At 39.6% G+C, this 15,683-nt stretch overlaps 1 protein-coding gene across 1 annotated transcript; it reads right to left on the bottom strand.

The window, feature by feature from the left end:
* Window positions 1–777: 777 nt before the first annotated feature.
* Window positions 778–2,049, bottom strand: LOC145029174 (E3 ubiquitin-protein ligase SINA-like 7). The gene is made up of 2 exons (XM_078977776.1): window positions 1,569–2,049; window positions 778–1,477 (listed from the first exon to the last, which is right to left on the bottom strand). Exons 1-2 carry the CDS (start codon window positions 2,025–2,027, stop codon window positions 824–826), a joined length of 1,113 nt encoding a protein of 370 aa, XP_078833902.1. The 5' UTR covers window positions 2,028–2,049; the 3' UTR covers window positions 778–823.
* Between the last annotated feature and the right edge of the window lie 13,634 nt (window positions 2,050–15,683).

Genomic DNA, 15,683 nt, shown 5'->3' with positions numbered 1-15,683 from the left:
TATCGATGCCAAGAAGACCTCACATAGATGTTTTTACGTCTGTACGCTTTCATAAAAACAAACACTCTGCGAGGGCATATGTCTACGCGTGGTCTGCACGGCGCAGACAAAGTGGTCACACAAATCTGCAGACAAAAAACAAATAACACCGAAGACTGATTTGCATCGACGATGGATTGTCGGCTACAACAGCGCCTGTGTGTGTCCTTTTGGAAACATTGATTTTCTCTCACTTCAATATGTCTAAATTTATGTAGGGGTATAATTGTCAATTTACTATCAAACTACGTGGATGGATCACAATTTACCATGAGAAAACTAACTCCCTTACAAAAACACTTATCCTAAAGACATAAATTCATTTTGAAATTCCATATCACTATGCTTGAGTTAATCCGTTTCAACATCATAAAACATAAATTGTTGTGTATAAATTTTTTTTTGTGTAAGAATCACTTCCATATATAAAATCTAAAAAGGCAAAAACTAAAATATTGTGGTTGTTTAATTTGATTATCTTTCTAATTTCTCGTATTTAATTTAGTCTTACAAGTGTTATATTGGAACTACAAAAGCTCCCAAAGACAAATTAACATACGTCAAAACTCAAAAGAAGAGAAAGAAATTCTCAAATAATATTTTCTTTTTGCTCTTTTTACACTATAATACCTTTGAACTTGAAAAAGAAAAACATGACAGATTCTAAATAGAAATAAGGCTTTTTCGAATAAAGCCCAAAATTGACAATATATGTTTCCAACTAAAAAAATGCATGGCTATAAAGATTCTACCTTGCATGGCACCAAACAAGATATAATTAACTTTATACAACCGGATAAGCCTTCTTTATGCATACTTCTACGTTAAACTGCAAGTATCCAGAAGAAGGGATGGTTAGATAGTTCTTTTTGGGGGTATGTTCTTCCCACTTTGCCCACACCTCTGCTACACTCTCCATCGAGAAACATGCCTCCGAGCATCTCACATTAAGTTGATACACAAAAGCAGTCTTAAATAAGTTTGATCCTAAGCAATCAACATGGAAAACCCTTCCATGTCCTTGAATCTCATGGTTGAGAATGAAGATCACCCCTTCATTCCGTTCTTGAAGAATTACATACTTTTGATCTCTTCTGAGACAAGGATCAAAGGTGGTGTCAAAGGTGAAAGAAGTAGCAGAAGATGAATGATAGGTGCTGAAATGGTCGTAAAGATTGTAGTAAGAACTCGCATAGCCGCAGGATGAAAGAGGACAGAAACATACTGTATGGATACATACTTGTTCATGTTGAGCTTTCATGTGGTAAATCAATGACTCTCTGCATCCATACTTCTTGTTTTCACAGTCTACTGTGATTGAATCGATTACTTTCTCCATAGCTCGACAACGATTGAAGCCAATTGGGAAACAGCATGAAGGACACTTGAGGTTCGATTTCCTGCAACATGGGGAGCATGCTATGTGCCCATTCTCACACTACAATGGCAGAAACACGTTATGATTAGTACAAGGGCATAGCAGTGTTTAGATAATTCAAATTCGAAGAGGGAAAGTACTAATTAATTACCTGGTAAATTGGGGCGCACAATGGTTCCAGGCAGATCGGGCAATCGAGCAGGTCTGGATCGGTGAACACCACCGGAAGCGGCGATGCAACCAGGCTAGAACTCCTTAATCCGCCATCAGAATTTGATAGTCCTACCGGAGTAGAAGCATTGGCATGGTCATTCTGATGTTGCCACTCCGCTATACCGTCCGCCCCTTCATCGTCTTCGATTCCAAAATAATGCTCCTCTTCATCCTCGCTTCCCGCCGGAGTCGCTTCTGAGCCAAAATTGGAATCTGATTCCAGCGGAATCACATCCTCCGCTTCATCCACCATACAAGACGGATAGAGTCGTCGTGGCGCTCGCGGTGGCTGAACCGTCTGCGAACGCGGTGCAGACTCGACGAACCGTGGCAAAGTATTATCTATCCTGCTGAAAATTGGAATCTCCGCCTCGTCTTGGTTGCCAGTAGACGCCATTGAAGCAGAAGCGTGAAGCCACCTGACGATGTTTTGATTTCTGTCGTCTGCCATTGATTTTTGCAATATAAAGTCAGATACAGTCGCAACTGCTGTGGGAAGCCGCAGTTTTTACTTTTAAACCTAAGATTAAAATAGATTTATAGCGAGATTTCTAGGGGTTTTTTTTTTTTTGTTGAATCATTAAATTATGATCTTGATTTGTTGCCATATATACATTAGCAGATTACATTACCTAATATAAAATTTTATATTATGATCTTGATTTTGTTGCCATATATAAATACCAGAAAATCCAGTGTTCAAGAAAAACAATATAACCGAATCCATGAGAATGAACCAAAAAGTACACATAAGCAGATTAGATAAAAAGTTATTAAAGTCTAGGTCCGGTCTTAACTCTTATATTCAAAGTGAAAGTCGAACTCTGCCAAGAGTTCCTGTCATCGTACGGATTTGAGTAAATAAGATGTTTAATATATATATATATATATATATATATATATATATATATATATATATATATATATATATATATATATATATATATATATATATATATATATATATATATATATATATAGGAGTAGGATCAAATGAGAACACCAAAAAGGTTGAGAACGCGAGAACAAAGTATATTCATTTGTGATTCCATATATTCATTTGTGGAGAAATGATAATTTGTTATGCCTTTAATTTCAATTGAAGAGAAAAAACATATTAATGTTGATTGTGCGTAAAAATTTATCATTTCTCCACAAATGAATACATGGTATCACAAATGAATATATCTGTTCTCGCGTTTTCAACATTTTAGGTGTTCTCATTTGATCATTTCCCTATATATATATATATATATATATAGAGAGAGAGAGAGAGAGAGTCAAGATCAAATAAGAAGGAAATTTTTGGTAGGAAGGTAAAAAGTTTTTTTTCTACATATTTTTTTCGTGAACAAACAAAATGAATCATTAGATGATTCATTTGTAAGATGATTCACAAGAAAAAATTCTCAAAAAAACATCTCGATGATTCATTTATACAATGAATTTGTTGTTGTTCACTAAAATTATCATAAAAATGAATTTTTTCTTAATTTACTTAAAAATGAATCATAAAGATGTTTTTTTAGGAATTTTTTCTTGTGAATCATCTTACAAATGAATCATCTAGTGATTCATTTATTTTGTTCGTTAAAAAAATATGTAGATAATAAACTTCTTACCTTCCTACCAAAAAAAATTTCTTATCGGATCTATATATATATATATATATATATATATATATATATATATATATATATATATATATATATATATATATATATATATATATATATATTAGAAGCTGAGTGTACAAATCTTATAAAATACATATTTTAGAATTGAAATTTAATAGGTATATGCAAATAGTTAAAAAAAAAAACACTTAAAAAGCTATTTTTTTCCCGTTTACTCTAATTTATTTGTATGTTTTGTCTTTAAACGCATTCACAAAAAAAAAAAAAAAAAAAAAAAAAAAAAAAAATCCGTTTTTTTATGTAAAATTATCAGGCCAAAAAGCTTTAGGTTTGGTCCACTATACACTATAAATGAGCTTTTCTATATATATATTTTATGATTTCACAATATCAATCAAAAACCTTATGTATAAATATTTAATATAGATATATGTGAATATAATAATACTATTTTGTCGGAAAAAACTCTTACCTTAAAGTTTGCTAATTAGCAAGCTTATTGGAAAAGTTTGGTTATGAAAAAGCTTTTATATGTTGTTAAAATGTTGAAATTTTTTTATTTGAAAAGCTCTATAAGAATTTTTATTTTGGATGCTTATACTATTTTTTTTCATACTGGATGTTGCTATTGTATGTTTTTGTTGCGATTTTAATCCTAGTTTGTCTCCCTCCATAATTGGTAAATAACCACCTAAATTCTCAATCATTTATATTTGTTAATTAAGAAAATGATTCAGTAGGATAACTAACTGTTGAGTTTGTTTATACTTTTTCCTTTTTTGTTTTGTACGAAATATATTATCCAATATGTTGTTTTTGTTCATTATAACCTTTTTTATAACCGATCAAAAGGGTTATCGTGAATCCAAACAACAAATGAAATAGTATATTGCTTACAGACAAAAGTAAATGGAACAAATATGAACAAAAATAACAGTTGATTACATGTAATTTTCCCCTTTTTACCTGACCTTTGTATTAATCTATCATGTATTATTCTTGATATTTGTTTATAGAAAACGGAATCCCTTTGTTGTGCTCGATCACTAAAAACAATGGCATCCCATTTCTTGCATTATATTAATTTTGTGATGCTCATTCTCTTTTTATTAATTTTGTTTTCTAGATCTTAGTCATATAAACACCGCCTCTTTTGTGAGTCGATTTTTGAAGCCAAAATTGAAACCGAAACAGATTTTATTGGTTTTTAAAATCCGAACCCAAAACCGATGATTTTGATTTTGTTTTAATTTTTCAATTTTCGAGTTCGATTTTGTTCACACCTAAGTTTTTTAGATTAGTATAATTGAAATTTAAAATAGGGAGCGAAGATTTATTGCTAGAATCATATCTAGAACAATCAAATAATAACATTACATGTTTAGAGGTGTAAATAATCGAACGATAAAGACATGTTTTTATTCATTCGTTTGATTTAACCAAACAGACGAATAAATAATTAAACTACTCAGGAAGGTAACTAATTGTTGATTTTGTTTATATTTGGTCAATTTCATTTTTGTGCACAATATACCATCTAACTTGTTATTTTGTATTTACCATAATGCTTTTGACTGATTATCATCTGTGATAGCCGGTCAAATAGTTATGATGAACACAAACAACAAGTTAGATGGTATATTGTATATAAAAAAAGAAAAAGATCAAATATGAACAAAATCAAGAGTTGGTTACTGGTCATTTTCTTTTGTTAATTTATGAGATAATAACTTAAAAGGGTAATAGATTTTTCGATTTATACACATTTAGTCACTGAATTTTTTTTCGTCCACATTTACTCTTTCAACTTGATAAACTGTAAACAATCAGTCATTATGATTGGTTACTCCAGGTTAGCCGGGAAAAATGACTTAATAGCGTAATATATTTCTCATTTTGTACACAGGTAGTCCTTAATATTTTTGTACACATTTAGTCTTTAATATATTTTTTTTCAAAATCAGTCATTTTTGTTTTTGTACTCATTCAGTGACTTATGAATGATTTCTCTACGTTTTTCTCATTACATTTTATGTGGGACAGTCATTGATGCGTTGTTTGGGGTTGTTAACGCTTATGTCCATTGCGATCTCGGTTGTTTGGTTGCGTAGGTCTTGTAGTTTGGCTTAAGTATTGTGTTATGAACATCGTAACTTCTTCACACGATATCAGATTTTAACGATCTTTATATCTACGTGTTCGTTTTTTGAGTCTACTATAACTTTTGTTAAGATTATTCATGTTAAAATGTAGTATATTTGTACTTACAATTTTATTAAAAAACATCCATACATGCATTCATAAAAATACGTATGTATATAAAGATCGTAAGTAAAAATATATTACTTTTTAACTGGAGTAATATAAACAAAAGTTGTAGTAGATTAAAATATGAACGAATGGATATAAAGATCGTTAAAATCCAACAACGTATGAAGATGTTATGACGTTTAGAACACATGATCTAAGCAACCAAGTAGTCGATATGGTGATGGACATAAATATCAAAAGCCCTAAACACCTTATTAATGATTGTCCTACGTAAGATGTAATAAGAAAAACCTAAAGAAATCATTCATAAGTACTGAATGAGTACAAAAACAAAATTGAGTTATTTTGCAACTAAAAAATATTAAGGACTAAATGTGTACAAAGTGAGAAATATATTACCCTATTAAATCATTTTTACCAACTAACCTGGAGTAGTCGGTCATAAGAACTGAATGTGTACAGTTTATCAAGTTGAAGGAGTGAATATGGATGGAAAAAAATCAATTACCAAATGTTTACAAATTGTAAAATATATTACAATTTAAATCATTATCCCTTAATTTATAGAAACATCACGTCCCCATTTTCTATTTGCAAGCTTTGTTTCTTTTTAGTTTCATAACAAGAGACTTGATGCAAATCCTTTTAGATTCATATCAAAAGGCCTGATGTCGAACCCAAAATAGAATTTAAAGGATATAAAGCAAAATATGACTAATTTGAGATGTCACAATTGTAGTAGATATAATTTCCATACCTCTTGAGAAAAATAGGAGGACATGAGAAAAATAGGAGGACAGAATATATCAAGATTTGATCCTTTGGCCATAAAAGTATTATTAATATTATTATTTTTCTAACTCTGCATATGTTAATAGGTTATAACGATAAAGGATTCGTAAAATGAAAAATGGTGACAAATGAATGTAAAAAAATTACAAACAATTTAATATTCTTTTAAAATTATTTTCTATATAACAGTTAATTATATAAGAAATAAAATACCATAAAACAATTACAAAGTTCCAAATTTGTTCACTACCCTAATCTTTTAACCTTCATTAAAGATGTCAACGGAGAAGCATTCATAGAGATATTTTTAGGACGGATGTTAAAACAGAATCATTCATAAAGATAAGAGTGGAAGTTAAACCTAATTCAATATTCTTTTATACATGCAGGGGCTTAGAGAGTTTACATTAGGAGTGGATTAGACAACCTAGGAGGGGAAAGGAGACCTCTTCGTTGTTGGATTTAAGCAACACAAATTCTTCTCTCACTCTCTCAAAGGTTTAAGACACTTGGATTTGGAATGGTAACTCATCTAGATCTTTTCTCTGTACAATCTTTAAGAATGATCATGGCAGATACCGAAGTAAATGGCGCGTCTAGTAAGTTCATATCGGTGAATTGGATACCTCTAACTATCAATTGCTTTGCTTGGAGGCTTTTTATGGATATTATCTTTGTTTCTTTAAGCCTTGTTGCTCGTGGTGTGCCCATGATTTCAGATTTATGTCCATTATGTGTTAGTGTTGTTGTGTAACACCGTAAAATTTCAAATACATTTTTCATTTAAAATCACATAATTCTCATAACACATTTCACAAAAATCTCATTTATTTAATTTACAAATCACAACTCCATAATTGTTTGATTAAAATCCAGGATCTTCAAAACATAACTCTTTCGCTGGTGTGTACAATCAAACCAGTACCTTCCCGCGATCCTGAGAAAAACCTGAAACACATAACACATAACACGGTAAGCATGAAGCTTAGTGAGTTCCCCAAAATACCACACACACAGCTCATTTACCACTCGAGGTTATATCACTATAAGACCCTTCAGTCAATGTGTCTCAATGGGACCCTCCAGTCCCATGGTTCGTTGGACCCTCTGGTCCGGTCTGTAAAGCTCCGTATAACATAAATAAGAAAGACATAATGCACTGCATAAAACATAAGGCGGGATAACATAATACGCAATGTAAGCACATAAGACCCTCCAGTCACACATAAGTACTACTCTAGGTAAAGTATAATGAGAAGACTCACCTTGCTATCAGCAAGCAATTTTCCTCAAACTCGAATCTCGAACTAGCCACTACCTAACACATAGGGTAAACATTTCTAATTAATATTCGATTCTCGACTCTAAGAACCAAATGTTATTCTTCTCTCTCTAATTCTTGAATTGAGTAAAATTTTACCCCTCCATGGTTTCCATTATTCATGTTGACCAAACCCTAAAGTCAACAAAATTCAAACTTAAGTCAACAGTCCATGTTTGACCAGACTCGTCGAGTACACTTGTTTCCTCGGAAGTCTCAAGAAAATCCAGCTCAACTCGTCGAGTTGACCCCCATCTCGCCGAGTTATCGCACAATCAGACCCATAAGGACAAACCCTTACCGACTCGTTGAGTCAAGCCATGGACTCGGCGAGTCCCTTCAGACTTATATCTCATTCAGGCATTTTTCAAGTAAGAGAACCTTCCCAAACACTAGATCTACACTCCTAAGGCTCATCAATCATGTAAAGTCACATGCTTTACATTCATGCATGACATTTTGAGCTTAAAATGCCAAAACACACCCCAAAAAGGGTTTTTCACTCAAGATCACTATTATGGTTGGATAAAGCAGGGACTTTTGGACTCTATGGACCTCATATGGTCCAGATGTGAAGTTCAAACCTCTCAATGAGCATGAAACACTCAAGGACCTCATTTTTGGGTGGAAAAACCCTAGATTCACAAAACCATGAGATCTATACAAAACAATGAGAAAGGTGAAAGCTTTATACCTTTCCTAGAAGTTTTGAAGTGAAACAACCTCAAATCTAGTAGCACCCTCGTGTCCCTTGGCTTGGAAATCTTCTCTTCATGTAACGACCCAATTTTCACAGCCAAAAATTTCATTTTTAAATCAACACTTTGGAAAACATTTGTGAATAAACATCATCATTTCATAAACATATTTCGTGTCCGAAACCAAAACATAAAAACAACCATAATGTCAGGATACAAATCCCAGAATATCTCGTAGTGCGGAAAAAAAGAGCGTGTGTGTTATATGCCGCTACCGCGCCAGCTCCTTCCCCTTCGCTGAAGAGGTACTTGAAAACAAAACTATATCCGTAAGCATGAAGCTTAGTGAGTTCCCCCACCATAACACATACCAAATAACCACATAACATACATATATTGTCAGGTATATTTGGGTGCCCGACCTACCCCTTTGATCCTCTCGACCGGATACTGACTAGCATATCTGGGTGCTGGTCTCCCCTTCGGTCCTCTCGATCGGATGCTGACTAGCATACCTGGGTGCTGGTCTCCCCTTTGGTCCTCTCGACCGGATGCTGGGGACTATTTCACCCCTACCACTACCACATAACACGTATCACATAATCTATCTAGCATGGTTGGGCATGACTGCCCCTTCGGTCCTATCGACCGGTAATCTGGGGACTATCTCCCTTACTGTCACTAGCACATAGCATCATATCATACTAGCAAATAAACATAGCACAAGTAGTAGCAACCCTAGATTAATATCACAGAGACAATCATCTAATCATACAACTCCTACTAGTGGGCTGATATTGTGGCCTTAGACCCGCTGCTACTTGAAGGTAACTCACCTCGAAAAGTAGCCGCTGAAAGTCCGCTTGCTAAGCGCCTGACTGCTGAATCGGTAATCCTCCGGCTATAAATCATAAACATAGATTAGCCACTCATAAACACCCTTAGGTTAGATGACTGACCCACCCCTGGTCCAAGGTCAACTTCTTGGTCAAAGTCAACTTCCAGTTGACTCGACTCGCCGAGTCATGGCACCGACTCGCCGAGTCCTTCTCCCACTAACCCGGTCTTACTCTACAAGTCCCTTTTCCTACTCACCGAGTCACCCTTAACTTACTACTTGGGATGATAGAACCGGGTCGCGATCCGACTCGCCGAGTCCAAGAACAACTCGTCGAGTCCATACGAACATATCTCCTACTCGCTTCCAAATCCTCACCAGAGCATTCTTTATGAGGATTTGCGTTTATGGGACTATTGCTACACGTTTAATTGCTAATTCCGCATGCAGATACGAAGGGTTGGACCTTCAACACCTAAACCCCTCTTATTCAGTAACAGTTCATATGACTCGCCAAGTTTGAAGAACAACTTGTCGAGTTCCAGGAAATCTTCATAGGACTTGCCGAGTTGTTCATCCAACTTGTCGAGTTGTTCATCCAACTTGTCGAGTCTAAGGCCATCTTCATAGAACTCGCCGAGTCCCTTCAACCCATTTCCCATACAGACCAAATTTGAGACATGCAACGCTTCCAAACCATAGATCTATGTTCCTAGGGCATGCTTATCACGTAAAGTTGTAAACTTTACGGGCATGCATGGCCCTACAAGCTCCAAAAGGAAAATCCAAGATCTTTATCAGGTTATACACTCAATGGGGACCTCAATCACTTCAACCACATAAACTTTATACTTCTAATACGTCCATAACGTCTAGATCTGAAGTCCTTTCGGATCATAAAACACAAACACATGGAGTTTGGTGTTTTAGGGCTTGAAAACCACCAATTAGGGATAAAAGGGGAATCTAATGAACTAGTGATCAAGGTAGGGACTTTTCTACCTGAATAGAAGCCTCTTGCAGGGTAGATGTCGGATCTACTTCTCCTCCTTGCACTCTTCCACCTCCTTCTTCTTCTCTTAAGCTTCAAACTTCCTTCACAAGGCCAAAATCACTCACAAGGACAAAAAGGGGCTAGGGTTTCGCTTTACAGCTCTTCTGGAAGCGTTAGAGACAAAAGAGGCCGAGTTAGAGTGCTTAAATAGGGTGCAAACACCCGGGTTAGGGTTTTTGCCTAAACATGGCCTACTCACCGAGTCTGGGAACCGAGTCGCCGAGTCCGAGGCTCAGAACCCGCGTCTTATCCCGCTTATACTTGGTGAGTTGGTCCTTCAACTCGCCGAGTCCAAGGCAAATTGCATTAAATTAAGAAATATTAATTACAAGGAATACGTACCAGGAACCAGGTGCTACAAATCTCCTCCACTTATTTTAGACTTCGTCCTCGAAGTCTTCTGCTCGATCCTGAAATAGCTCGGGGTAGTGCTACATCATCTCTTCCACCGGCTCCCAAGTCCACTCTGGTCCCTTACGGTGCTGCCATTACACCTTTACGAGTTCCACCCTCTTGTTCCTTATATCCTTCGACTTCCTGTCGAGGATTGTCACAGGCCGCTCGATGTAATTCAGGCTGTCATCGACCTGAATATCCTCCAAAGGCACCACTGCCAAATCGTCCACCAAACATTTCTGCAACTGAGAGATGTGGAAAGTGGTGTGGATCTGGCTGAGTTCGACTGGCAGATCCAACCTATACGCCACCTTGCCCACCCAGGCTACAACCCTGAATGGCCTGATGTACCTTGGGCCCAACTTGCCTCGTTTTCTGAATCGGATGACGCCTTTCCATGGCGACACCTTCAGAAGAACCATATCCCTGACTTGGAATTCCAAGTCTGAACAGTGCTTGTCGGCATAACTTTACTATCGACTCTGTGCAGTATGAAGCCTGCTTCGAACTTGCTGAATCTTCTCGGTCGTCTTGAGCACCATTGCGGTGCTCCCCATGACCCTCTGGCCAACTTCACCCCAACATATCGGGGTCCGACACCTCCTCCCGTACAACATTTCGAAGGGAGGTCGATCAATACTCGCTTGGTAGTTGTTGTTGTACGAGAACTCAACTAGAGGAAGATAGGTATCCCAGCTACCACCGAAGTCTAGCACGCATGACCGCAACATATCCTCAAGAGTCCGGATGGTCCTCTCACTCTGACCATCTGCGGGTGAAAGGCGGTGCTAAAATGCAGACGAGTGCCCAACTCATCATGAAATTTCTTCCAAAACCTGGAAGTAAAACGAACATCCCTATCTAAAATCACGGATACTGGCACCCCATGCCGCGCCACTATCTCCCTGATATAGATGTCGGCCAACTTTTCGGCCGATATGCTCTCCTGAATTGGAATAAGATGGGTGCTCTTGGTCAATCGATCCACGATGACCCATATCGAATCCACTCCTCGCGCGGTCCTGGGAAGCTTTGTGATAAAATCCATCGTAATGTCTTCCCATTTCCACAACAGGATGTCTAACGGCTGCATCTTATCGTGCAGTCTCTGATGCTCGACCTTGACCTTCCTACAGGTCAAACACCGCTCAACATACCAAGCCACATCCCGCTTCATGCAGGGCCACCAATAGTCTAGAAAAAGATCCCTATACATCTTCGTCTCCCCGGGATGAATAGAGAACTGGGATTTGTGCTCCTCCTCCATCAGAACCTGACGCACGCCTCCATGATAAGGGACCGACACCCTACGGTGAAGAGTCAATAACCCTCGGCTATCATAGTCGAAGGAGGAAACCTGCCCCACAATCCACTCACTCTTCCGATGTTCCTCCTTCATAGCCTCCTACTTAGCCTTCCGAATCCGCTCCAATAGTAGAGTCACTACTGTCATCCGTAGGCAGATATCTCGGATCGGTGCTGCCTTACAGCTGAGCGCGTCGGCCACCACATTGGCCTTCCCTGGGTGATAAAGGATCTCGTAATCGTAATCCTTTACCACATCCAACCACCGATGCTGCCTCATGTTTAGATTTGGTTGATCCATGAGGTACCTCAATCTCTTATGGTCCGTGTAAATGGTACAGCGAACCCCATAGAGGTAATGATGCCAAATCTTGAGGGCGAACACAATAACCCCCAGCTCCAAGTCATGTGTCGGGTAATTCGCTTCGTGAGGCTCCAGCTGCTTCGATATGTAGGCGATGAAAGGCCCTCTCTGCATCAATACCGCGCCCAAACTTGAGATGGACGCATCGCAGTACTCAAAAAAAATCCTCCATGCCCTCTGGCAGGGCTAAGATTGGCACGTCGCACAATCTTTGTCTCAGTGTCTCGAACGCGGCCTGCTGCTCAGGCCCCCAACAAAAGACCACGACCTTCCTTGTTATCCTGGTCAATGGTACGACTATCTTGGAGTAATCTTGGATGAATCTCCGATAATAGCCCGCTAATCCCAGGAAACTCCGAATCTCAGATGGAGACTTCGGAACCTCCCATCTCATCATGACCTCCACCTTGGCTGGGTCTACCGAAATCCCGTTCTGGTTGACAAGGTGCCTAAGAAACTGCATCTCGCGCAACCAAAACTCACATTTGGAGAACTTAGCATACAAGCTCTCCCTCCTCAAAGTCTCCAGCACCTCCCGCAGGTGCTCCTTGTGCTCCTCCTGCATCTTGGAATAAACCAAGATATCATCAATGAAAACTATCACGGACCGATCCAACATCAGTCTGCACACGCGGTTCATGAGGTCCATGAACGCGGCAGGAGCATTGGTGAGCCCAAACGGCATCACCACGAACTCATAATGGCCATAGCGCATCCAAAACGCGGTCTTCTACACATCCTCCTCTCTGACCCTCATCTGATGATAACCTGAACGCAAATCGATCTTGGAGAACCAAGATGCTCCCTGCAACTGGTCAAAGAGATCATCAATCCTCGGGAGTGGGTAACAACTCTTCACCGTTACCTTGTTCAGCTCCCGGTAATCTATACACATCCGGTGCAACCCGTCCGTCTTTTTCACAAATAGAATCGGGGCTCCCCAGGGTGAACTGCTCGGTCTAATGAATCCCTTGTCTAACAGCTTCTGCAGCTGTGCAGAAAACTCTTGCATCTCAGGAGGACTAGGTCGATCCTGAAGTCCACCTACCTCTTCGGAGGTATCCCAGGCAACTCCTCGGGGAATACATCCGCAAACTCTTGAACCACGGGTACGTCGCCCATTGTTGCCTTACCCGCCTCCCGGGAGTCTATGACATTAGCGACATATCTTGTGCAACCCTGCTAAAGGTAACGCCTTGCCCTCACCACCAAGCATAAGGTTGGCCCTCGTTGTGGTCTCTCACCCTGAATCACCAACTCTCCCCCACTTGGGGCTATGACTCACACTAGCTATTGCGCGCAGTCTATCATTGCTCTATTAGAGCTCAGCCAATCCATACAAATAATGACATTGTTTCCCTACAACGGAATGGGAACCAGTTCAACCAGATACCGCTCCTCAAACAATCTCAATACGCAATCTCAAAAAACCTCTGATGCTTGAATCAACCGGTCGTCCACAATCTCCACCTCTAAAGGGCAATCCAACATGCCCAAAGACTCAGGAAACTTCTTGCTAAGCGCAGGAGAAAGAAATGATCGGGTGCTTAACCTGCCGTAAGGTTAAGGCCGAACATCAGAGACCGCATAGTAAGTTGCAGCCGTTGGAGATTCCCGAATGGAAGTGGGAATAGATCACCATGGATTTCATCACCAAATTGCCAAGGACTGTTCGAGGAGTTGATGCAATTTGGGTGATTGTAGATAGATTGACAAAGAGTGCTCACTTTCTTGCCATCAGTGAGAGTTCGTCTGCGGAGAAGTTAGCAGAGATATATGTGAGGGAAGTGGTGTCTCGGCATGGGGTGCCGATCTCGATTGTCTCCGACCGTGACGTGCGTTTCACTTCCAGGTTCTGGAAGAAGTTCCATGAGGAGTTGGGTACTAGGTTGCATTTTAGTACCGCATATCACCCCCAGACCGACGGACATAGTGAGAGGACGATTCAGACCCTCGAGGACATGCTCCGAGCATGTGTATTAGATTTCGGGGGAAGTTGGGATACGTATTTGCCTTTGGCCGAGTTTTCTTACAACAACAGCCATCATTCGAGCATTGGTATGCCGCCCTTTGAGCTGTTGTACGGGAGGAAGTGTCGAACCCCCATTTGCTGGGGAGAAGTTGGGCAGCGTGTTATGGGCAACACGGAGATAGTACTTCAGACGACAGAACAGATCCAGCAGGTCAGACAGAGGTTGCTGACTGCACAAAGTCGGAAAAAGAGTTACGCGGACAGACGTCGGTCCGAGCTTGAGTTCCAGGTCGGTGATTTTGTGCTCCTGAAGGTCTCTCCTTGGAAAGGAGTGATCCGATTCAGGAAAAGGGGCAAATTGGGGCCCCGATATATCAGACCATTTCGGGTAATCGCGAGGGTAGGCAGGGTAGCCTATCGCTTGGATTTGCCGACAGAATTGGGACAGATTCACGACACTTTCCATGTGTCGCAATTGCGAAAGTGTATAGCCGATGAGTCGGCAGTGGTTCCATTAGACGATATTCGGGTGGATGCGAGCCTTAATTATGCTGAGAGACCAGTGGCCATCAGGGATCGAAAAATCAAGGTTCTGAGGAACAAGGAGGTACCTTTGGTCTTGGTTCAGTGGCAGCATCGGAAGGGGTCCGAGATGACGTGGGAACCGGAGCGTGAGATGCGAGAGCAGCATCCAGAGTTATTTGCAAAGTGAGACTTCGAGGACGAAGTCTATTTCTAGTGGGGGAGAATTGTAACAGCCCAGAATTTTCAGGTATTTATTTTGGACTTAATTATGGAAATTGTGAGTGGACTCGGCGAGTCAGAGCCCAGACTCGCCGAGTAGGATCACGGATTTGGGTGCGTGTTCGCGTTCGGACTCGACGAGTCCAAGAGTGGACTCGGCGAGTCCACGCTCTGTGATGAAACCCTAATTTCCGGGGTTTGCAGCCTATTTAAAGGGCCTTATGGCCGTCATTTGTGCTCACCCAACCCTTAGAGAGAAACCCTTGAGAGCTGGAACGTTTTGAGAGAGAGGGGGAGCTTATTTAACCTTGTGTGTGTGATCTAGAAAAGAAGGAGGAGGATCTAAGCAAGAGGAAGCAAAGGAGGCTGCTATTCAGTGGATTTGAAGCTTAGAGCATCGATCTAGAGGTATGAATTCGATCCATTTTCTGATTTGTGGAGCATAGGGAGATCTAGGGTTTCTTATGGACATTTATGGAATGATTTGATGCCAAATAGTCCCCTTTTTGTGTTGAGACTCTGGATCTGGATCCATAGAGGTCCAGAGAGCCTCCCTCTTCCAGCTTTATGTATAGCAATTGAGTTCATGGCCTTGAGATATTGAAATTGAGACAAAAAATATCATCTAGGGTCATACAGAGATTGTATGTGCATCAAGATA

This window comes from Lactuca saligna, chromosome 2, assembly GCF_052625555.1.
Source record: "Lactuca saligna cultivar CGN05327 chromosome 2, ASM5262555v1, whole genome shotgun sequence".
In the NCBI taxonomy this organism is placed as follows: domain Eukaryota; kingdom Viridiplantae; phylum Streptophyta; class Magnoliopsida; order Asterales; family Asteraceae; genus Lactuca; species Lactuca saligna.
This window is presented reverse-complemented; position numbering and strand designations above follow the sequence as displayed.

Coding starts and splice junctions, on each gene's coding strand:
- LOC145029174 (XM_078977776.1), bottom strand. CDS start 2,027: ATGGCGTCTACTGGCAACCAAGACGAGGCGGAGATTCCAATTTTCAGC. Junction 1,478..1,568: donor TGTGCGCCCCAATTTACCAG/GTAATTAATTAG, acceptor CTGCCATTGTAG/TGTGAGAATGGGCACATAGC.